The sequence below is a fragment of the Miniopterus schreibersii genome (assembly GCF_964146895.1).
Source record: "Miniopterus schreibersii genome assembly, chromosome: 17".
Classification (NCBI taxonomy): domain Eukaryota; kingdom Metazoa; phylum Chordata; class Mammalia; order Chiroptera; family Miniopteridae; genus Miniopterus; species Miniopterus schreibersii.
Window position 1 is genome coordinate 25,100,587 of NC_138117.1, and position 25,412 is coordinate 25,125,998.

The 25,412-nt window shown below is 38.1% G+C and overlaps 1 protein-coding gene across 3 annotated transcripts in view; it reads left to right on the top strand.

Annotated features, from left to right (window-relative positions):
- The window catches only part of PREX2 (phosphatidylinositol-3,4,5-trisphosphate dependent Rac exchange factor 2), a 183,695-nt gene that overhangs the window by 149,480 nt on the left and 8,803 nt on the right, over window positions 1–25,412 (top strand). For all 3 annotated transcript variants that reach the window (XR_013997400.1, XM_081116258.1, XM_081116259.1), the window contains exons 36-38: window positions 8,745–8,811; window positions 9,512–9,702; window positions 24,198–24,300. Coding sequence is in view for 2 of the 3 variants with exons in the window: in XM_081116258.1 (XP_080972384.1) it covers window positions 8,745–8,811; window positions 9,512–9,702; window positions 24,198–24,300 (361 nt within the window). In the remaining variant the exon portion in view is untranslated. The remainder of the gene's footprint in view (window positions 1–8,744; window positions 8,812–9,511; window positions 9,703–24,197; window positions 24,301–25,412) is intronic.

Here is a 25,412-nt window from a genome sequence, read left to right on the forward strand (position 1 = left end):
TAAAACTTAGCAACCTCTTGGATTTCATTTGTTTTATTTTGACTTGTGAGTTATCGGCCTTGCTCAGTACATAGGAGGGCAACCAGGTCCTAGTCGCCACTGTGCTTGGTAGGTAGTAAGCACCATAAAAATAGTTGAATTGGAAATCAGATTAATTGCAGTGTAATGGCCTTCTTTTTTGTGTGCTCTTATCATTTCATTGAATTTATTCTAGTATCCAGTCTACTTTTTATATCCAGAAAACTCTAGGCCATTTGAAGGGCACAGATGCTGGCTCTGTGGGAGACCTCTCTCAAGAAAATTCATCAGCATAGGCAAGGTTTATAAATTTCACATGAGACTAGAGCAGTTAAACTTGAAATGAGAGTGACACTCTTGAGAGCCACATCTTTTCTTTAATTGAAAAATACTATAATTCTGTTAAATGTTGCCACCATTGCTCCCTGAGACTATGCTATGCAGCATTTACATTTATGCATGTAGTCTTATTTAACTTATCCCACTCTACTTACTCTTGTCTGCATTCAGACTAATTCACTTGCCCTTGAAAAGTTGTAATTATATGTAATATTAATTTAACTTTTACATTAAAGGAATTTTTCATACAATCTTTAGATAAGAGCAGCAAATGAGATTTGAATTACTTTACTTTGTTTTCACATTTGGTGATAAGTCTTTATAGTGATAATATTTATCAAGGATGAATGACAAGCAGACGCAGATAAAATCATCTTCAAAAAGAAACCTTTGAATTATCTCTGTCTCTAAGCTAAGAAAGGGATTGTTTTCACCAAAGGGAAGATCAAAGTACTTTGTGCTTGGAATTTCCTCTGGGATAAATGAGAGCTGGAAGTGTTAGAGATTAAATAAGCCTTACCTGAAGATTCAGTTAAGGAAATATACTCTGTGAGGAAAAATTGTCAGTGTTTACGGAAGCAAGAGTGATTTTTATTTATAACTTTGCTTACTTTTTTAGCCCATCACAAGGACAATCAGTCTTTAAAAAATGTATTCAAGGCATCCTAGTCAAGTTCATTGAGTGAATTTTTCCCCTCTTGCTTTTGTTCAGTTCCTTTTGCTGACATATCAGACTTCTGTTTGGTGGATGTACCACGGAAGGTGAATGAATTATCCTCTCAAAGCTTTGCTCCTACACTAATCAGGAAATTTAGCTTGGTCTCAGAGCTTTTGATTTAAAAAATGTAATTGTAACTTGGGGAAATTAATACAGACTTACTAAAAATTATGATTTGTGTGAATGTTTCTAAAATTAGCTATAGTTACATGAACCTCACAACTTCAGTGGTGGGCAAAGTTCTATTTTATATAGATTCTCTATATTCACTCTCTTTACAAATACTTTGAACAAACACTGCATGTGCCAATATTTAAAGTTTTCAGTGTGAGAAATGAGCTGGTTTCTCCCTTAGGGACTAGTCTATATTGGAAAGGCAGCATGGCTTACAGGGCAAAATGTACCTCTAAACTCTTCCCATGCTGGGTTTTTTTTGTGTGTGTGTTTTTTTTATGTCTTTATTGATTTTAGAGTGAGGAAGGGAGAGGGAGAGAGAGGTAGAAACATCAATGATGAGAGAGTCATGCATTCTTTACCCATATGTGGGCTCAGATGGGACCTGTCTGGTGATACTCATTTGTACAAGAGATCAGTATCTTTTAATGAGATTTTATGTCGAATTATTTCCTAATTTAAGTGCTATAGTAGTCAATTGCAATTTAACAATAATACTCATGAGATGCCCAGCCACACCTATAGTCAACTGCTGCACCACTGTTATAATGATATATTAAATCATTTCTATGACTAATAGCCACAATTAACCAAACTTTGCTATAGGGTTGTTGTTTTTTTGAAATACAGAGTAAATACTAAAACCCAAAAGCTACCTGACACAGTTTAGAATATTTTAGGATAGAACATGATATTCGGAAAAGTATAGGTGAGTCTGGCCAAGTGAGAAATTTCCATAATTATTATAAATATAGAGATGATCTCATAAGCAATGATCTGGAAACAAAACAAGAATACAGCAGAGATCTGAGCTGAATACTATAGTTATTATTCCCTGTGTACAGAACAGCAGGGGCTCTTATGACCTTGTCTTCTCTGTTGGAAAATTGGATATACTCTAATGTGCCCAGAAAAGGGAGGGGGGAAGTGCCAAATGAGAAGAATGTCGCATTTGTCATTGATTTAACCTCTCTATCTCCAATGACAAAATTAATAAGTTTCAATATCTTACACCATGCTGTTGCACTGTCTCTCTTTGTGTGAAAACCTGACCATCGCTGGAGCACCAGCCCATCCCTATAAAGCTATGATCCTAAACCTTTAGCCATTTGAGAAAGCATTTTCCTGATTCTTCAGTTAGTATATTAACTTGCTTAACTCTACATAACTAATCTCTATGTTCCCCAAACTCTTTTTCTTTCTCTCATGGCAAACATCAGTTCCCCATTTCCATTAGCATAGTCTTGATATGAATGCTGAATGATGCTTTTCATTTCTAGGGTCTCTTGAAGCTCTAAATTCCCTAAATTTTCATAATTTATGTATCACATATTTCTTTCCATTTATTCTTACTTTTTTGCTGGTAGCTAAATGTTTATTGTGTAGTGCTTCCCCACTGCTTAACAAATTAATTACATTTTTTTAGTTTGCTGCTTAATTTTGTCATAGTATGGATCCAGCCTACTTGCCCACCATTCTCTCTCCCTACTTTGAAACATGAACCTTGTTTTCAACCAAACTGGCTCCATCCATTTTATATCTGGTCTGTTCTTTTTTTTTCTTTCTTCTTTTAAATATATCTTTATTGATTTCAGAGAGAGGAAGGGAAAGGGAGAGAGAGAGAGAAACATCATTGAGAGAGTCATTGATCGGCTGCCTCCTGCACGCCCCCGACTGGGGATCGAGCCCGAAACCCCGGCACGTGCCCTGGCCGGGAATCGAACCGCGATCTCCTGGATCCTAGGTCGATGCTCAGCCGCTGAGCCACGCTTGGCTGGGCCTGTTCTGTTCTTCATGGTGTTGCCTCTGCTTGAAATGTTTCTTTCTCATGTTGACCTGTCCAGAATCCCCTCCATGGGTCAAATTCCAACTTTTATGTCATAGTCTTATGTGGCCTTCTTTCTTCCTCATGCGGATACATCCCAGTGACTTTCTGCACCTTTTAACTTACCTGTCACTCTACCTTGCATTACAGGTACCTGTGCACTTGTCTTCACTATTAGATTGTCTGATATTAGTCTGCTCAAAATTAGCTTCATTGTAGTTATTTGATTTGGATATATTTATATCACTGCTGATGTAACTTATGACATTATTACCTCTTTCATTGGTATTTTAGGCTATAGAGAGTAAATGAAAAAATGTTATTATAATATATCCATTTTCTGTCGCAGAGTTAATTTATAGAATTGTGACAGTGAAGCCTGATGTAATCCAGCATGAAAGGAAGCTTACTGTTCAGCTTCTATAAAATGGAGCAGCACTTTCAAAAGGGTCTCAAGATTTGCTATATTGAGACAAAGGACCATGACTTCATTCTTACTAGTCTCAGAAGCATAATAAACTACAGTCAGTTTGGGCATTAATCCAATTTTACCATTAACTTTCTCATAAATTTTGATTAAGGGGCATTGTAAGACTTTCAATTAAGGGAAGTGCATTAGAAATTCATTTCCTGTCCACAGTTTGTCATATTCTGAAAAATACTGAAATTCTACCTGCAAACCTTGGGGATGGTAAAATATCTGGCTGCACAACCATTTGTTGTTTTGTGTTTCTTTTATGGGGAGTACCTAAAATTAGTTGCAGCCTCAAGTCCAAGTTTTTATTTTAAGAAGTAATTGACTAAAATATTTGTTGGCTATGTAAGTTTCATAAGAGTAAGGAGGTGGCTGTATTTCATGGTTATTTTCTCTAGACATCATCAGCTGATGGATGTATTCTATAATAATTGGTTGCTTTCTATAATCATGGATTCACAAATATTAACTACTTGCCCAGACTGGAACAGTAGTATATTTAACCTTGAATTTGTAGTTGGCCTTCTAAGAACATTTTCCAGGGCTCAGTTATGTCATTCCATGCTTTTCCTATTGTAGTTCTGCTCTATAACAGCTTAGGAAAGATGAGATTGTTTCTGAATAAGGTTTCACTTGATGTGGGCACTTATTCATTTTAAATCTATAAAAGTTATTTTTCTATTCGCTCTCTTCATCAAATATTTTTTTTTAAAGAGGATGCCCCATTAAAAAGTTGAAGATTTCTGCCAAGTCAATTTACATGAATGTAGCAGAACTAGATAGACATGATCCTGCTCTTGAATTTTTATTTTATTTTTTTAAGGAACATCTCTTTCAGAAATTAGGTAGCGTGCCCATCGTGGCCAGGTGTAGTGGCAGGTTTCAGTAGTGGAGTTTTCCTTGGGTGTACTAATGAGCCCTGGAGCACTTTTACAGAATATTTTTCTTCTCAAACTATTGAGAGTAGGATGGAGCTGCAGTTTTCACAACCAATGAGCCCGAGTAAGCCATTTAAATGACACTTTGTTTCTTCCACTCAAAAAAATGTCCTTTCCTTTTAGACCTGAACCTCTGTGCAATGATCTCAGAATGATGCAGATGTCAAACATCTACCTTAATTTTCATTTTTTACATGAATCATAAAATATTTTAGATAGCCTTAGGGGGAAGCAGGACATTTGGGCTTAGATTCCTCCTACTGTGTGCACTTGAATAATAGTTACTGCCTATTAAATGAGCCCATTACCACAGTACTGAGCACTTCAAATGCATTGATTAATCTTCAACATTATGCTGTTGATACATAGGGCAATTTTAATGTCCACTGTAAAAATTAGGTACTTGAGACTCTGGGAGGCTAAATAATTTGTTGACTTGTGTGCTCTTTTTCCAAGTACATGTGAGCATGAGGACATCTGATCAGGGTGTCTCTGTGGCTTCCGGCTTCGGAGAACCACCTACCTCTGTTCCTCACGTGTAGCACTGCTGGATAAAATGTGAAGGCAGAAAATGTAGAAGTCACAGCTGAGGTCATAATTTATCATCTCAATGACCGTGAAAGGAAACAAAATGTGAGCAATTTGTTGTAAGCTGTGCTGAGGCCTCTGGCCTGTTGGCCTCTGGTGATGGACAGAGGGTCTGTACAACTTGTTGAGGGAGATGAGAAATTAAAGTCATTCCACACTAGGTGGAGACCCAGAGCCACTCTCACAGTTTGAAAGCGGAGCATAGAGTCGGACACCTCCACTTCTGAGCAAAGGGTGAGCAATCGGCATGCTGTCTACCGCTGCCGGAGAAGAGACTGTAGCTTTGTGGACTTGAGATGGAGGAGGGAGCTGACATGGCCATTAAACCAGGAACTGAACCAATTCATTCACTGGCTTATGATGGGACTGGTAATAATCCAGATGGCCGCACAATGTGATACTCTAGTCTCCAATATGAAACTGATTACAGACCGGGGTTCTGGGCACCAAATGAGCACAGAATCGTTTGTAAGAGAAAAATAATGAGAGATAAGGGATGGAGCTGTATATAAAAACAACAACAACAACAAAAAACTAAATTAAAAGTCTTCCCCCTTCAAATGAACTTGCAAAACAAATTCCAAAGCACATGAGGAAGCCTAATACTAAGAAGAAGCCAATGAAATTGGCCACTGAAAATAAATTTGACTCAGAAGAAATTAAAATGTTGAAATAGCCTGACAAAGTGTATTTTAGATGCTCAAAGTATAAACAAAGTGTTGCCGTCCATTAAAAAGGTAGAAAGTCTTGAAATAAAAGAGCCAGTTATCCAATTATTTTCTTTTTGAAAAATTTTTTTGTTTTCTATATCTATTTCCTTTGTATTGAATTTATTGAGGTGACACTGGTTAATAAAATTATATAGGTTTCAGGTATACAAATCTATAATACATTATCTGCATATTATATTGTGTGTTCACCACCCCAGATCGAGTCTCCTTCCATCACCATTTGTCCCCCCTATATCCTGTTCCACACCCCCATTTCTCTCTGGTAATCACCATACTGTTATCTGCCTATGAGCTGTGTTTTTTGTTTTCTTAATCCCTTCACTTTTTTCACCCAATTATTTATTTTCAAATAGTTATGAAGATCATGCTATGTTCCACATACAGTTGTAGGTGCTAGAGAAGCAGCAATGAGCAAAAGTAAATGAAGTCCATATCCACACAGAGAGTTTACATTCTCATGCAGGAGTTTACCTTTCAGTGGTAGAAATGAAACAAGAATAGGCAGAAATCTTGGAAATGAAAAGATAATCATGGAAATAAAATTCTCAGTAGAAAGGATAAACTCTACACTTGACAGTTTTTTCATTTGGAAGATATTACAAATCACCTAAAGTGCAATAATGGAAAAATAAAATCTTAAAAGAAAGTGTGCACGTGTGTGTCTGTTAAATTGTCTGTGTATCTGTGGTGGGGGAGGGGGGAGAGAGAAAACACATGAGATTATAAAAAAGATAATAGCTGAGATTATTTTAGAATTGAAGACAAAATTCCCCAAGTTGAAAGTACACTTTGAGACTCTGTCCAGATAAATAAAAATAAATCAATGCCTAGACATTTTGCGGTAAAACTTTAGAATATCAAGGATAAAAAGAAAATCTCAACCTATCAGAGAAAAAATATAGACTAGACCCAAAACAAAGACAGCTAGCTTGAGAGCAGACTCAAAGCAGTACTGAGGGGGAAGATGTGCTGTCACTCTAATTCTAGAACTCTGTGCCCGAGCATGCCCCTGATGGACACTGCCAAAAATATTGAGTAATCAACTTCTTGGGGAAGCAAGCCGACAAAGAAGGTGTGGATTTAAAGGGAAAAAAATAGAAATATTTACCAAATATTCTTTGGTACCTCCACTAGGGCCAACCATATGGGTGACCTTGTAAAGCTTGGAAGTAATAAATGTAGCTTTGGGATGGTGTTTCCCTTGGGAAGGGAGAGTTTGGGACCAGATGGGAGTGGAGAAGGGTGAGCAGTGAAGAGCTTATCTGTATCTAATGATTCACTTTCTTTAAAAGGAGAAACAAAGTGCAAAATGCTAAGATTGTTAAAGAATGGTGGTGTGCGCATGGGTTTTCACAATATTAGCCTAAGTGAAGTGAAAAGGCACTCAGATCTTTCAGGAAAACATGAATTTTTATGCACAGCCATGAAATTTATAACAGCCCATCTTCTGGTGCTGGGACAAGTTAAAACCCAAGTCTTTATCAGGGCTTACACGGCCCTGCATGTAGAGCCTGCTCGTTTCGGCCTTTTTCTAAGCTGCTCATTCATTCATTCATTCATTCATTCATTCATTCATTCATTCTCACTGAGCTCCAGCGCATTGCATGGCTTTGGACCTCATGCAGTTCAAGCTCATTTCCTCTTCTCATAACAGCAATCCTCTCAGAGAGTTATGTCTTTCTGATGCTGGAGAAAGTGTAGAACATTTTAAAATAGCTCAGATCCCTTTGATTTTCCTCTCCATCCTGTGCTCTCATGGACATGGACTCAATCAAGTAAATGAAACTATTGGCACTTGATGGATGTTCCACTTTGCAGTGCTTCGTGTCCCGGTAACTCTGTCCTGAGCTGAACACTTCCCTGGGTTACTCTAGTCCCCACACTCCCGAAAGTGCTATGTGCTCAGGACCAATAGGCAGCTGTGGGATTCGGGCTGAGGGAATAATTTGCCCCTGGACGTGTGTACCAAGCACACTGGAGGAAAGGCATGGGGACATCTGACCAAGGAATCTATGGGTTCCAGCTTTGAGACACCACCTCTGTGCCAAGGTGAAACATGGACATCTGCGAGTTCAAAATGAATTGTAATGAGTAACAAAGACCTTTGGGTGCTAAACTATTGAAAAAATTTTGTTATTGTTTGAATTTGTATTTGAGAGATGAATAAACTAATTCTCAGTAAGAATGAAGATAATTTTCATTGTGGAAGTTCCTTTTTGAGTTAAAGCTGTCCTAATTTAAAGTGTAAAACTTGATTAATCTGTGTTACTTGATCTTAGACAAAAACCAAACAACATTACTACTAGCTAAGATTCCACTTCTTGTATTAAAATAGTTGGTGCCAATTCCATCTTGGTAACAAAAAAGAGCAGCGTATCCTTGAAGAGGTTTCACTTCCAATCTGAGTATATAGTTTAATGACTGAAATAAACCAACTCATTATTTTTTAAAATTAGCTTTTTGAGTATTGTTTCATAATCATACACTTACATAGTAATGAACACTGGAAAATGTTCTCCAATAGTCACAAGAAAATATATTTCTTCAACTTATATAATAATATTAATTATTGCAGATATTAGTGAACACTTACTCTGCTATGTACTGTTCTAAGCATTTTATTTGCATTAATTCATGTAATCTTAACATCCTTGTAAAGTAGATGCTAATGTTATCCTGAGCTTACAAAAGAGGAAACTGAGGCACAGACAAATTAGATAATCTCTCTAAGGCCACACAATATGTAGTGGAACTGGTGGTATCTTTAATCATTTCTTCAGAATTGAAAATTACTGACTTTTTTTGCAGTCCCACCCATCCTAGTGTTCAACACTTTTGGTATTTATTTGTTTTTATAAGTCAGTAAAACTTGTGTGTGTCTTCGTGCATTTTAATTTTTCTCACAATAAATGATAATTTATTCTTTGGATTCTTACAGAGCATTCTACTTGGACAAGTCAAATTCACCACCCAACTCTACATCCAAGGCTGCCTATGTTGATAAGGTAAAAATAGATGATAGCACTTATTTATGCTTTGACATTTACATACCTCCCTTAATTTTTCCACTGTTGTTCTTGAGCAATGTGTATGTAATTGTTAATATTTGTAGTCTCCAATTTTGTTACCTTCATAATAAAATATTTTAGATTATTCATCAAAAGTTATAACAGCTATGAATTATATTCCATCTAAAAAGATTTCTTAAAAAAGAGCCCAAGCAGTGTGGCTCAGTGGTTGAGCATCGACCTAGGGTCCAGGAGATCAAGGTTCGTTCCCAGTTGGGGCACGTGTCCGGGTTGTGGCTGGATCCCCAGTGGAGGGCGTGCAGGAGGCAGCTGATCACTGTCATCACTGATGTTTCTATCTCTCCCTCTCTGAAATCAATAAAATAAAATAAAAACTAAAACAAAGAAAGACTCATGGACACAGAAAACAGTATGGTGATTGCCAGAGGGAAGGGGAGTGGTGGGGGGTAGAAAAGGGTAAAGGGGGGATAAGTGGTGATAGAAGGAGACTTGACTTGGGGTGGTGAACACAGTATAATATACAGATGATGTCTTGTAGAATCGCATACCTGAAACCTATATAATTTTTTTAACCAACGTCACCCCAATAAATTCAAAATAAATAAATAATAAATAAGTAAAAGGATTTCTTCCCACTAAACATGTTGAACTTTACGTCCGTCCCTTCGTTCTGCAGCTCCTGAGGCCTCTCAATGCCTTGGATGAACTTTACCGACTCGTAGCCTCATTTATCGGGTCCAAGCGAACCGCCGCCTGTGCAAACACAGCGTGCAGCGCCTCGGGCGTGGGCCTGCTGTCGGTGTCCTCGGAGCTGTGCAGCAGGTTGGGCGCCTGCCACGTCATCATGTGCAACAGCGGCGTGCACCGGTAAGCGAGCGTCCCCGGGTGGCGGCTGAGCTGTGCCCAATTGCACTTAGTAGTTCTGGTTTACATTTTGGTGACGTGACATTATAACTGGAAACATTCAGAGGACTCAGATGTATTTGGAAGAGTTCAGAAATTAGGTAATTTTTACACAGTAATTTTCTGAGGCTATTCATACAAATGAATATAATCCCACATTTATATCATTGTAGCCCAGAATGTTATCACCTTTATATTTATATTACAATATTTATACTTCAGGTACAAAATCGTGCATTGAGCTTATGCACTGGAGGAACTTGCTTGGTAGGATGATTTTCATTGCATTTGGTGGACATTCCACTCTTCAGTGGTTTGGATCCCTATTACACAGTTGTGAGCTGGATACTGCCTTGGGGTTACTACTGTCTTCCCACTCCTGGCAAAATAATAGTCCAATAATATGTTGTTCCTGAAAATGCAGGGGCCCACCCAGATGGGTCCTATTCAGGTGGTTTGTTTTTGGCAACTGTACTCTGCTTGGGGCAGCTAAGGTAGGTGTATGAATTTGTATAGCTACATCAGATGCAGAAGGCGAGTGGACAGCCACAGCTCAAGTCCTTTTTTATAATTACGTGTTCCTCTTCTGCCATCTCTCCATTTTCACAAGGAAGCGAAACCATGTAGGTGGAAAAATAAGGAAGAATGTAGTCCTCATTGTCATCTGAGTGGGCAGAGAGCCTTCTGTCATCTGTCACTGTCTCTTCTTAGTTCCAAGCCAGTTAGATTTGAGGATGATGGTTAGTATTTATTCAAATGTACTTGGTACTTAACTCATGCAATGGATTGCAGTTGGTTCCATTGGCTGTGTAACAAAGTGGTGACACTCAGGTTAGACACATAAAGTATGAACAACACATGACAGAAAATAACAAAATTAATAATAAATAATAAATAGCAATAAGATAAAAACAATTAAAAAAACAAAATAAAACAAGTTCATCTAGACTAGAAGAAAATGTAAATGACCTAGGAAAGTTATCAATAAAAAATAAGATTCAGAGGTAAAATAGATCTCTGCAATGGTTAGAACTGGGAAGTTTCCATGGAGAAGCTGATGGTTGAACTGGGCTTTGCTGTGTCATATTGAAGAGGTAGAAAGGGGGAGAAAAATGATTCAGGGCAGCAGGTGCTCATGTGTGAAATTCCATTTGACTTGGTATGCCTGAATTCTAGTTTTCAAGTCCTACACAGCATGTTTTGGCTTATGCAATATGGCAAGACTTTATTTTTCTGAAAGTAGCATTACATTTTTTTTGTTGACAAAATATACAGAATTGCCCTCTTTATTTTTGTTGCCGTGTACTTTGTGCTCTATTGCAAGCTTACTAAGAGCTTAATTGAAAATATTGTCTGCAACTGAATATATAAAACTATTTCATATTTTTTATTAGCAGAAAAGTGATCTCTCCCTTATGATCAACTCATATTCATTCATTCTGGCCCTAATCATTCATTCATTCATTATTCATTCGCTCAATAAATATGCATCGAGCACCAGTTATGTGCCAGCTCCGTTCTAATGGCTGAGGATACGGCATTGAAAAAATAAAGTCCCTACTCTCATATAGTGTCCATTGTGTTGGGGGAAATAGATAATAATGTAAACAGATACATATGTGATGTGATAGGCGAAATAAATACAAAAAGATTGGGAGTCAGAGGGGGAAAGGTGAAAGATGGGAAGAATTGGTAGCGCCTTCTGAAGAGAGGATTTCATTAGAGACCTGTATGAAATGCAGAGTTATGCAGCTATTTCAGAGAAAGAACATTCGGTCATCATAGGAAGCAGCCGCGCACAGGTGGGAGCTCAAGTGACAGTGGGCCTGATGTGTTCCAGCAACGAATGATGGCCATGGTGGCCTCAACCAGATGTCATTGCCTTGAGCGTTTGTGTTCTCCTCTTACCCCTGGCGCAAGATCATAGTTTTCTGAGGACTGGATATACTGTGACAACCTCCACATTAATTTACTGAACGTTAATGCAATTAAATCTGCCATTTAATTCTAGGTCCATGACCAAGTTGTCCAAATTATTCTCAGATATTCCCTGAGCAATTTGAGAACTTGATTGTTGTATAAGAGAAAAAGATTGATGTCCCACAGCTGTTTTACGGTTGCTTTCCTTGAAAGGTGTGTTAGAATCACAAGTAACATTGGAATTTCAAAGTAGTTTGACCTTTTCCATTTCTGCGATTCAAAATAAATATAATTTTAGTTAGCTCATTTTGGAGACATTTACTGAGGTGTGGGCACAGATGCCATGACAGGTGCTGAATTGAAGGTTAAAACTATTTGAAAATGGTATGGTTTTGTTTTCCCATTATGCAGAATAAAATCTTTTAGTGAAGGCTATGGTTATATTTTTCATGATGGTACTGTGTGCCCTAATTTCTGTTGGAAACAAATTCCACATAAGACTGGTTCTAAAATGATTCCCTTAGTAATTGTAATTCAGGCAGCTAGAGAGGAACCCAGGTAGATGCACACCTGCACTAACATTAGATGTGGTTCCAACATAGGGGAGAAGTTCATAGTGTGAGAATAAATATTACACACACGATTTCTATTATTTGCTTTAAAAATCAAGATGAGAAGTAGTCAACAATATGATATCCATGTTAGATAGTCAATTTACTGCCTTTTCTGATTTTATTTGCAAGAAATGAATCCAAAATATTTTTAAAGGATTGCATTATGATATACCGCATATGTTTGATAATACAGAGAAGAATATGGTTTCTCAGAATGAACAGGCAGACTTAATTAGCATTAATGTCCAGGTGTTTTAATGCCAACTCAAATTAGATGGCAGAGCTGCATGCAACTCCGAATGTGAGATGAGTTGGAATAGAATTCAGGATGAATTATTAAAATCTGCTCATAGCATTTAGCCTAGCTTTGTTTTTATTAAATTCTCTTTCCTAGGGTAATCCTTTGTGTGAGTTACAATTCCACTGATGAACTTTCCTGCCCACACTCTTCAAACATTCACTTACATTAAATATCTTCATTGCTTTTGAATAATGAAAGAACAGGACTGTCTCTTTTTAAGATCAGGTTTTGCCTTTTAGTCAATATAAACATATTATTAAAAAGTAGTTTAGCCTGGGCCGCATGGCTCAGAGGTTAAGCGTCCACCTAGGATCCAGGAGGTGTCTGTTCGATTCCTGGTCAGGGCACATGCCCGGGTTGCGGGCTCGATCCCTGGTAGGGCGTGTGCAGGAGGCAGCCAATCAGTGATTCTCTCATCATTGATGTTTCACTCTCTCTCTCTTCCCCTCTCTCTTCCTCTCTCTGAAATAAATAAAGACTTTTTTTTTTTAAAAAAAGTGGTTTAAGCCTGGCTGGGTGTCAGGTGGTTGAGTGTCAGTCATCCCAGGCACCAGGAGGTAGCTGGTTCAATTCTAGGTCAGGGCACATGCCCAGGTTGTGGGCTCGATCCCCAGTAGGGGATCCTTTCCTTTCTCTGAAATCAATAAATAAAAATAATTTTTTTTTAAAACCTATAAAAAATAGTTTAATAGTGGAAAATTCCCCAAATTTCCTATCCTGACATGCCTTCTTTTATTTTCATTTTCTATCATCTCTCACAACTTCTATCAAACGACACACATTTGAACAGTTTTATTGGTATATATAGTTTAATCATCTGCTTCATGCTCATAGATCTATATGCATTTCCAAAATGTACACATCCACTTTCTCATCACTTTTATTTGTTACATAATATTCCAACTAGTTGTTATACCACAGCTCACTCAACCACTGTAGCAGTTTAGTGGTTCCTCTTCTTATCCTTTGCACTTAAGAGGCATCTTTCTTTATGTAGCTGTTTATATTTCAATTTTATTTTCCATTAAACTAAAAGAAAACAAAAATATCCTCCAGGTGGAATTATTGGAGTTTAAACCTCTTTGCTTTATATATTATAGTTCAGGTTCCTAAAAGGATTGTCCTCAAGCACAACACAGCCAGAAGCCGGGTGGTTGTGGGGAGCGTTTGGTTCGCCATTACCTTGTGCGCAGAGGGTGTTAAGACCCATTTCTGTGTATCGTGCTTCTCTTCTAAATGTGCATGGATATTGTAGCCATGTTTAAATATACACTTCTTTGCTTAACAAATACAAATATTGGAAGATCTTTTTGAATTTCATTGTCCGCCAAGATTTATGCTACATATTGTCTATCAACTTGCCTTAGAGACAACTTTACTTTTTGCCGAAGTGAATGTTTCTAACTTTTTGCCAAAGTGAATGTTTTTAAAGTATTGAATCAGCACTGTGGCTGGTAAAGTTCTCTTTTGTCCTCGTGCCAGTTATTTGTTACAGGCAGCCCGAAAGCATGCCAGCGGGATTTCTCAATTTCCCTTTGATTTCATACCACAGCAGCCTTCCACTCTACGTGGTATTTCATTCTGTTTTAGTTCTTTATTCCCACCCCTGCTTAATAGCCAACTGTTTTTCTTTAACCGATAAAAATCAGTATTCTGCAAATGTTATAAAACCTGGGGCATGAGTCCTACCGTGTCCAACAGCAAAGATGCCGTTTTCCTCCCACTCCGTCAGCTTCAGCTTCCTTTGCCATGGGATCAAGTGGGTGGAAATTTCCAAAGGCTACCTGAAAAGATATGTCATAGAAATTTCTATTGAGGGCAAGAAATCTGGAATCATTGTTTCTCTCTAAGGACTTACTCCAGAGGGATTTTGTCCACATACTCTCTGTATCTATTAATAATGGGGTTTTGGTGGTGTCAGAGCCCCTGGGATGGCCCTGAAGGAAGGGGGGTCATCTGAGGACAGGCCTCATGTTTCTGACTCACCTGCAATGTCTTCAAATTAAAACCTTGGAGCTCTGCGCATGTAAATTATCTTTTATCTTCATGCTTTGTTTTGAGGGAGAATTTCTTCCAGGAAATAAGGTCCTGCATTTTTTACTAACACCCAGTGGGACTTGTGAACAGCACCATTAGGAGGGGTCCCTGCATCAGGGACTCACCAGCACCAGTCAGTGTCACCACTACCTTCTGTTTAGAGCCATACACAGGTGTGAGAAAGAAACAGTCTGGCAACACCGGCTACTCTCATCATTAAAAACGTAATGATGAACATCAGGCTAGCCACCAGCTGTGCATTCAGGTGTTAGACTGCTTTTTCTTTCAGACATTGTATAAATTAATTTTAACATACATAAAGTTTTAGGAACTAAAGGGATATGGATATAGATATATGAAGTTTCTAACTTAGAAGGGGTCTATTTCTAAAATGCATTTCTCACTTTGTTATTTGGAAATTGAGATATATTTTCACATTTGACAGTATTATAAATGGTGGTTGAATTCTCAGAGTCGTCCTTCTTCCCCTTCTGTTACCGAACTCAAGGGGTTCACTGCTTAGGATTTCTATTCAAGAATTAGATATGGTTGTCACAAGGTAGTTTCTCAATTGCAGCAAGTGAAGGAGACAGGGGATTTCTAACCCAAGCTCTGTCTCCCCGCAGATTGATCGGCTCAGCCATTGCTTATATACACTGTTTGCTTAATTACACCTTGATTTCTTCTTTGGAGTCAGCTATACTTACCCAGTTGAGTTGCTGTCAAGCTAATCCTTTTATAGCTGCATCTGCAAAATACTGTGGTCCATTTTAACATTTAGCAAGAATAGCATTGAGTAAGAACTGCCTAGACCTTAAGACCCTTGTCCTATCTAACATTTTCCCAACTAGCTGAAGCTTATATAACCCAACATGTGACCATAGTATAGGACCCAAAGTATGATTATAAGCATTTGTTAGGAAAATGAAATCCCGGAGTTAAAATACAAAACAACTGAAGAAAACTATGTATTACCAATTCAGTTCATGAAACAGTTTTTTTTTTCCAAATGATGATAAACAATGTGATGACTCTCGATTCATAACAAGCAATTTTTTTTAAAATATTTTTTCAGGTAAATATCAACGAACAATTTTGAAAACCACTTTTGCTTGAACTTTAAAGGACTTTCTCTTAGCGATATTTCATTCTGTCTTCACTATGACATCGAAGGCTGAATTGACAAAATAGGCCCCGATTAAAAAAATGCAGAATCTTATAATAAAAGTGGGGCCCTCAGGGTAACCTGACTTAGGCAATCAAAGTCTAATAGGGCAGGTGATGAAGTGGCATCTTTCTCCACCTGCAGTGAGGTTTGCTCTGGGGATTTCCATATGTAGGTTAGGTTCTATGGGACAGAAAAAAATTTACTGCAATAAGCAAATGTAGGTTTCAAATATATCCATTTACTCTTTGTGCAAAAAAATGATTTGAGAGATTGGTAACAAGATTGGTAGAAATGCTTGAATTTTAAATCTCCAGAAAGATCGCTAAATAGAACAGAAGAAACACTTTTGCTTACTCAAAATACTGCACATTCCCAATAAGTTCTAAAATTATGCTCTGTAGTCAGGAATCTGAAACACATTGGTCTGAAACACTTCTTTTATATAAGGGTAGTAATAGCAATGACAGAGCTGACATTTAAAATTGTGATTAAATATAGCTATAATTAAAAAATATATATATATAGCTATAATTTTAATTGATTATTTTACTTTAACAGTTATAACTTGATTATGATTAAATCAACTGTTCTCATTTGTTTGATATCTAATAAAATCATTAATGAATCAAAACAAAAAAATGAAAAAATAAAATTGTGTTCTAGTCTTTAGAACAGGAAAAATAAAATGCTATAATGGGGCTCTGGGAGAAAGACAAAATATATCCTACTTACAATAGAATATAAGTATGTATATATCTTAATTACTCTGCCAAATTCATAGAAACAGAGCAAAATGGTGAAATGGGGAGATATCAGTCAATGGTACAACATTTCAGTTATCCAAGATGAATAAGTTCTGGAGATCTAATGTGACTATAGTTAACATAATAACATTTATGTGTTTTATTAAGAAAAGTGCCCTCTCTGTTACAGGGGATCAAGGACCCAAGAATTGGATTTTTGAAATCCCTGGGGACCTGTGACAATTTTCTCAAGCTTTTCATTTGTCACAAATGCATTGCTAAGCGTGACCAAGGTGGGAAAGACCAAATAGGTCAGCAGTGGTCTTTCCATATTAATGTCACAGACACTCTGCTTGTGTGTAGGCATAGCAGCCGCTCCAGGACCGATCGGTGCTTAACTGTCTGCATCAGCCCTCAGGTGTACCATTCTCCCTCCGTGTAAGGTAATAGAAGGGAGCAGGGGACGTACAACCGTGTGATATTAAACAATTAGTTTCTTCCATCAGCTGCTTCATTCTAGTTGACAGTGACTTTCACAGTGGTGCTCTGTGCTCAGTGGTTAACAGTAATTAGAAGCCAGAATAAATGAGATCACCGCAGGAATGAACACTCTCTGCACAGAACAGTGCATTTTATACCAAAAAATGCAAATCTGTCATAGAGAAGGAACACAGTCTCCCTTCAATTTATTTTTACTACTTGATTGCCTTACAATCATTATGCTTATTTAACATGCTTCACATCTAGTTCCTTTTTAATCATGATCACATTCATTTTAGTATGATGGGGTCTACATTCATAGTGAAGTGGTTTGGGCTGGCTGAATTAAACTCTCCCAAAACAATGCAGCTGAGCCAAGATTGTGATTGTTGAATTATAGATGTGGGGAGCTGGAATTCTCTAAAAGCTGTCATCTACGTGATACGATTTTGGAATAATGGAAAGGGACCTGGATTTTTAATCAGAAAACTGGTTTTGAATCCTGTGTCTTGCTATGTGACTGTGGTTACATCACCTGGTCCCTTAGAGACTTGTTGGTGAAATGTGAATAATGATTTTTTTCTGAAAAAAACAATTAACACACAAAAATGTGAGGATTTTAGTGAGCAATATATGTAAAAGCATCTACCACAGGACCTGCAATAGTGAATGCTCCATTTTCTCAACCTTAATCGGTATTTCTGATAGTGAATCAGTTAGAAATATGAAATGCAGCTGTTTAAACTGATAAATCCTACTTAGAGGAAATCTTGTGAGAACTGTTTTAAAAATCACAGTAGGTGCTAAAAGAGTAGGTCTTAAATGTTTGAACTACAAAAAAGGACGTGATAATTATGTGACTTCATGCAGGTGTTAGCTAATGCTATGGTATATTATCATTTTGCAATACAGTATATAAGTATCGAATCAACACATATGCACCTTAAACTTATACAATGTTATATGCCAATTATATCTCAGTAAGGCTGGGGAAAAAGTCACAGTAACAGGCCATGACAGTTTGAACAAGGAGTATGAAAAATACAAAAGTTAACTCGTCTGGTCTATAAGAAATAGACTACAGAAAACTCTGGACCCTGAGAGAGCTATTTTTTTTTTAATATAATGTGGTTTTCCCTATCTACTGATTTACATAAACTGTTTAAAACAGATAATATAGTATGTGATTTGTACTTTTACTCATTATACAATTTAGCAATATGAATAAAGAATTCAAAGCATTGCTGTGAATTGAATGCTAGATTATGATTCTTAACTGTGTTGTAAGATTATCCAGGCCCAAGTATGCTACAGCAAACTAAATAATGACAGTCAATCTCAAGTGGCTATGATATGCAGCACTGTGAGGTCAGCTAGAGTTATAGGGACAGATTGGAGCAATGAAAATATTTAGTAATCAGCTCACTATCTAAGAAGTCAGAAACAGAAATCATATGGAAACTGTGATGCAGAAAAGAAAATAAGCAGCAGGAAAGAGAAGGAAACACTGGCAGGTCCTCCAGCCACCCTGTGAGGGAGCAATATGGTTCCAGGGGACCTGGGTAAGTTGTTCTGAAGCTGTTCACAGCAAGAACACTGTTTCTTTTTAGATTCGGTGTCATTTGAGTTGGTACATCTATTGGGTGATAACCCTGTCCTGTAAGGAAATACTAAGCCTTATTTAACCTTTCCTGGAAATTACTCTCTTGTCTGCCTCTGTCTCCTATAATATACTTTAACTAGTTTAGGGTCATGGCTAGGTTATAAGAAGATTTTAAACAGTCCCATTCTACATGGAGCTTATTTTTAGAACCCTCCTTTGATAGCTTGTAGAAAGCCACTCAAGGGCGGCAGAACAGGCTCCCCTTGAATTCAAGGGTAGGAGGTTTTCTTTCCTAGTGTCAAACACCAAGAGTACAGTATATGTTAGAATAAAAACAGATATTTAGAACTTGAACAGAATTAGTTGCTGACATTTGTTTATTCATTCATTCACTGAGGGGGGAAAAAAACTATTTATGGAGCACTGACATGTGCCAAGCATGTGCTACACCAAACCAGAGAGACGAACGCTGCTCCCACCAAACTGTCAGGCGGAGGTCCTGACAAAGGAACCACAGGAGGAAGCCAGGCGGCCACACTGTGTGGCACTGTTTCCCTTTATAACGACGATAGGAGACAGTCAAAGGGTTAGGTTTTTAAGAGGGGTGGATGCAGACTTTTCAAAATACAGCGGAGAGGAAGAGCATATAGTGTTTCATTTTGACAGTGTGAAAGATCTGATTACGTTAGGGTGGCAGACGTATGCTTCTGAAGCTGGAAATACTGCTGAGTGATCAATGGATACCTGCCATCTGCCGTAAGAGCTTCTGTGTGGAGCAGTGGTGTGCGAATAGTGGTGGCAGCTGCTGAGGTGCAGTGTTTTCACCCACTTCGTCCTCTCGGGATTGGAATAGGTGGCCGTTATTCCTCCCACCACTGAATGCTGCCCAGGCAACTTCAGGGCTGCGGTCGTGAAGAAGACAGAGTTGATTCTTGTGTTATTATTTATTAACGATTGTATTATTTTTTTGTACAAACAACGGTAAACCTTCTCTTGTCCCACCCAGTGGGATCACAGGGAACTGCAGCTGATTAGATTTCTAACTTGTTTGTGACAGTCCCTTGAATAAGGGTAATGCACCTGGCTTTTAAGGAAAGGAGACAACTTCATAGAACGAGGGAAAATGACTTCATGTGTTTTAAGCTCTAAATCTGTAAGATTGCAAAATATACCTGTAACTATATAAAGGCATATCAATCGTGTGAGGAATATTATCAAAATAATAGGCTCCTCGGGCTGTCCTTATGCATATATATTCTGAGTGATGCATTTGCCCTGAGGGAACTTTCACACTCTTATTTTCATGACCAAAGGCAGCACCATCGTTAGAAAGGTTGGTGAAAATCTAGTACAAAATCAAACTAACCTTCATATTAATGCGGATGATTCCAGATGAGTTTCAATGTTTAGCCAGTTTATATAGATTGTTAAGGGGTCGTGTCTAATGCTGCCATTTCCACAGTTGATCAAAACTGTTGTGTGGCACATGGTCCCTTAAACTCAGAAAACCCCAGCACAGGCCTTTACACTTTGGGTGTGTGTTTTACATATATCATATTTTTTCCTCACAGGATATTATTTTGCTAATTATACTCAAATAGCACAAAAATATAACATACTTATGCAAGTGCCTAAATTCAATTTTTATTGCATAAAATAGTTAAAAATCACTGCTCAAGTAACTTTTGAAGTCACAACATGTATCCCTAAACCCAGTGACTCCAGTGACTCTTGTTTTTAGGGATAGTTTTCAGTTGTAATTCAATATGTAACATTATTGAGGAGTCCAGTAAAAATTTTGAAAGCAATGTTCAGGCTCATCCTCAATTTAAAAAAATATAGGGGTCATTATCAACAAGACAGGTAATAACCTGTGGGACAGGTTGTGGAGAAAAGGAACCCTCATTCCCTGCTGGTGGCAAGGTAAACTGCTAGGTACAGCCACTATGGAAAACAGTGTGGAGGTTCCTCAAAAAATTAAGAATAGAGTTACCATATGACCTAGCAATCCCTCTTCTGGGGATCTACCTGAATATTTTGAAAATATTTATTCACAAAGATATGCAGCCCCTATGGTCATTGTAGCATCCTTCAAGGTGGCCAAGACACGGACACAACTAACGTTTCCTTCAATAGAGGACTGGCTAAAGAAGATGTGGGACATATATACCATCGAATGCTACTCAGCCATAAGGAAAGATGAAATACTGCCATTTGTGACAGTATGGATGGACCTTGAGACTGTTATGCTAAGTGAAAGAAGTCAGTCAGAAAAAGCTAAGACTCATATGACTTCACTTATATGTGGAATATAAAACTGAAACTCATAGACCCAGACAATAGTATGGTGGTTACCAGAAGGAAAGGGCGTGAGGGGGTAGTAAAGGGTAAAGGGGGCCCAATATATGGTGACAGAAGATAATTTGACTTTGAACACTACAGAACATGACAGAGGGAAGCTGGGATATAAGAAGGCAGCAATGGTAACTGTTTGCAATGAAAACTTTTTGCTTTTGCAAGTTTTTAAAAGCATGTGACTATATAAATATGTTCCTAGGGATCTATACAAGTAAGGGACCCCGAAACTCAACCTTTATTATTTTGTTAGTAAATCCACTTCTAACAGCACCTAACAGCACTTGTAGGTACAAAAATATTTGTTGGATGGATGGATGGATGGATGGATGGATGGATGGAAGGAAAGAGACTTCTTTGTGACTCTTCCATAGTCAAATTAAGTTGGACCAATTAGCTGCAGGTCACATTTATCATAGTAAAACTATGCTAAATTTCTGAATGATGTGGAATCTGTTTTTAATATGAAATAGGTCAAGAAGATTTATTCATTATAAGCACTGATACATTGACCTTTTGCTTTTCCTTTCTATGGGAAATTCATGATCTCTGCATAATTTTGCAGCAATATGTCCTCAGCAGAACTACTACTTGGAATGTCTTATGACTAAAATTATGGAACAACCTTCTTCAATGTCTATGTTATATTTGCCTTTTTACAATGGACAGTTTCTACTATGACCTTGTGTGTGTGTGTATGACTCCCAAGAAAATAGTTGTCTAAAATATTTAAAGTGGTATGGCAGCTAGAAGGAGCTAAAAAATTGAAGGTCCATATTTTCCAGGTTGGCGTGAAAATATAGATTTATTAAAATTTTAATTGTCTAAGGTTAGAACAGAGATCGCAGTAGAAAGGAAAATGGTGGATCAGACAAGAAATCTAGTGCTTAATGGGACTTGCTTAGGATTCCAGCCTTTCATATGCTCCCTTCACTCTCATGGCCAGGGTTAGCAGATCGGTCTCACTGGTAACCAGAGAACTACCTACAAAAGCAGATGTTCTCCCATAAAACCCAACTCTGTGTATACATTCATACACCATTGAAAAACCATGTGCCACTCTTCAGGACCTGGAATATTTTAGACAATGCCAGAATTAAAATGCTTCTTGCAGATGCTGAGGTTTTTTCATTGGACATTCAGATTGAGATAGTTGAGAGAAGATAAAAAGTTATGAGGCCAATAATGGCATATTCACAGTGAAATTGTGGACTTGTGGCTAGGCTTTCTTTCACAAGCTTAATATAGGAAATGGACTTGTGATGCTGTGATGGAAAATCTGAGCCTTCACTGGAAACATCACCTCTTTCCAATATTTCCCACATTGACCTAGTTGTCCCTTTTAAAATGTCTCACTTTCAAACAATTGCAAATTAATCTTGGGACCTAATCGGAATACCTGATGGTTAGTATGAAAAACAAGTATAAATGAAGCTATCTTTTTTGGATATGCTGGAAAAATAAATTTCACACATTATTTCAGTGTGGTTAGAAAAATATAAAGGTTTTTTTTTAAAGCTTCATTTAGCTGATGTAATGAGCATTGTTGATTAAAATGTTAGGATCAATAAGGACTTAAAGCTGAAGTAGAAGAGACCCAAAAAAGGAGAATGACCTGTCAAGTGACCTAACAAATGCTTTGTAAAAATTGATGTTTACACATGAACTGTCGATGGTATTTCTTGCCTTTCATTAGCATACACTGTCCTGCAGCATGCAGGTGCATGGGAAACTACAGTCTGTATTGTTATCAGACTCATACACTAAAGGTTTGTAAACACTGTGCACTACTGGAAGCTAATTATAAAACTTTAGCCTTGGGAATATGTGTTACTAGTGCTTTCTAAAGAATTCTCTGTAATATTAATGAGGAAGCTGCTTTCCAAGTCATTTAACGGCCAATGGAACATAGCATGTTTCTCCTTAGAATACAATTATGTCTAATAATGCAATTGCACTTTGTCAGGTTCCTTCTGAAATTACAGCACTGATATTTTAAATACCTTACTTCTCTTTTTCTTAATCATCAGTATCAAAGTCCACCAAATATTCTAGTCTTTTGTAGTACAGCCTCATAACCTGGAGTAAGTGGGTTAGATATTCCTCACATATAAGCAATTGCATTATAGAACTTACTTTCATTTGTAGGGGAAAACTAGAGATCTAGAAATATACATGTGTAAAACCTCAAACCATAGGCAGGCAGGTAAATGCAGACATGGAGAAGAGATAATCAAAATACTAATAAATTGAAAAATGAAGTAAAAACAATATCCACTAATATTTTTAGGAAAAACATCTAAAATTAATGAGCATTTTAATTAAATGTGTACAATAATTACCACTGAAAAAACAATTCAGAGACCAGCAGCTGAAAATATTAACATATAGTTAAACATAGGCTCTAAGACCTGCTAGAGAGACAAATGTAAAAGAACATAAAAGAAATGCCTTAAAGGGAAAGAAAAGGAGGAAGGCTCCCCATCACTGAATTCAGGGACTGAATTCTGAATTTTCTCGGGGCTGTTCTGGGCACCACATTCCTGTATAACTAATTAAAGCTTCCTTTTGAAAATTTCACAGTGTGTAGATTAAGGCCAAGAAATACATTCTTTTTTCAAATCAATTCTTACCTTGGTGAATATTAATTTCACTGTTTATTTTCTAAGATATTGAGCATAAATCATTATAAGTCTATTATCAGTATGAATGAAAAATATTAGGAAGTCATTTTTTAAATTACATAAAATTTCAATAAAGAATAATATCTGGTAATAAAATTTATTATAATTCTGCTCACTTAGTTTTCTGTGTATAAACTTTCTCATACACATCGTTCATTATGGGTTTGTTTGAAATTTAAATACTTAATTTTGGACCCCGACGGTGTAGCTCTATAATGTATTTTTAAACAGGTATCATGTAGAAAGTCTAATGGTTCATTGTCTAGTTGTGTTGATTCTACCTGATGCATTTTCATTTTGAAATTAGTGTAGGGGAGGAAAATTTGATTTCCCCCTACCCTCCTGAGTTCTTAGCTGAGACCCCTGTAATAAAAGACAGATTAACAAGAGAAAAACAAACAAAAGTTTATTAACATGTATACGTCATGTAAACATCGATGCTACCCAAGAGTAAAGGAGGAGTTCTCCAAGGCGGCAGATTTGGGGGGCGGCAACAACCCCAGCTGTCGTGAAGTGCCTATCGGGGACCGGTGGGGTCCCTGCTCTGCTCGCAGGTGCACCCTGAGCGTGACGGTGGAGCAGGCCATCATCCTGGCCAGGAGCCACGGGCTGCCCCCGCGCTACATCATGCAGGCCACAGACGTGATGCGGAAGCAGGTGAGTCCCCCTCGCATTGCCGGCATTGCTCCATAGGACCTGGACTTGGGGCTCCTTTGTTCACCTGTGAGGTGTCTGACCGGTGCCTGGATGTGACAGGCACTTTCCCAGGCCCAGAGGGTAAGTCATGAACAAGAAACACTCCCGGGGGGGAGACAGCCCAGGTGTCTATCTGGGGTGCTCCAGGAAGCTTAGCCAGCCTGGTACAGGATGGCTGAGAGGCCACCCAAGGAGGAGAGGGGGTGGGCCCGGCACAGTGAGCAGGGGTGCCTCGGGGGCTTATGCAAAGGAGAAGCCACACGTCACTTTCTGGGAAATGCGAGGGACTGACTGGGGAACGGGGTGGGAAAGGGGGAAGAACCATGGGCCTGCGTGCTCCTGGAGACCTCCCAGGGGCTTGCACCCAGACTGAGGCCGTGTGCTATCCTGAGGATGAAGCACAGGCCTCGGATTTTCATGTAGAGGGTGAAGAGCCGCCGTGGGACTCTCTTTAGGTCTCTGAGGTACGTGTGGGTGAGAATAGACTCTTATAAAGAGAATGAACCTTCTCTACAATAATCCAAGAGTGCTCAAGTGTCGTGGCTTGGTTTTTAAAGCTTAGAATCCTTTAAAAACGATGACAGCAAAAATGCGCTAATCTCCAATTTAGTGATTACTAGGAAAATGCACTTAATCTAGTAGAAAAGACACGATGAGTAGAGAGACAAAAGAAGCTGAAAGACAGCAATTTTATATTTTCCTTTGGGCTACCACAGAAAATTGATTTAACCAATCGCTCTACTTACCGACTTGGTTTGAATTGCCCAGTGACAGTGAGTGACTTAATTTTTGAGATATGCTTTTGTAATTATAACTGCTTTATTTACTAAAGACTTAGTGTATAATTCTTAAACACAAAATTGTGTGAGTTTGTTTAAAAAAAATCCCAGAGGCAGCCGTAAGCGAGGCCAGCGCTGGCCTGGGGTCTGCAGTGCGGACGTGAGGTGCAGCGGGGCACATACATTGGTGCTTCAGGTTGTGAGCCCCAGACCCCAGGTCTTACAAGGTCCAAGAGGGATTTGTGACATGAGGGTTAGACCCATGAGAAGCATGTGACACACTGTGGTTCTGCT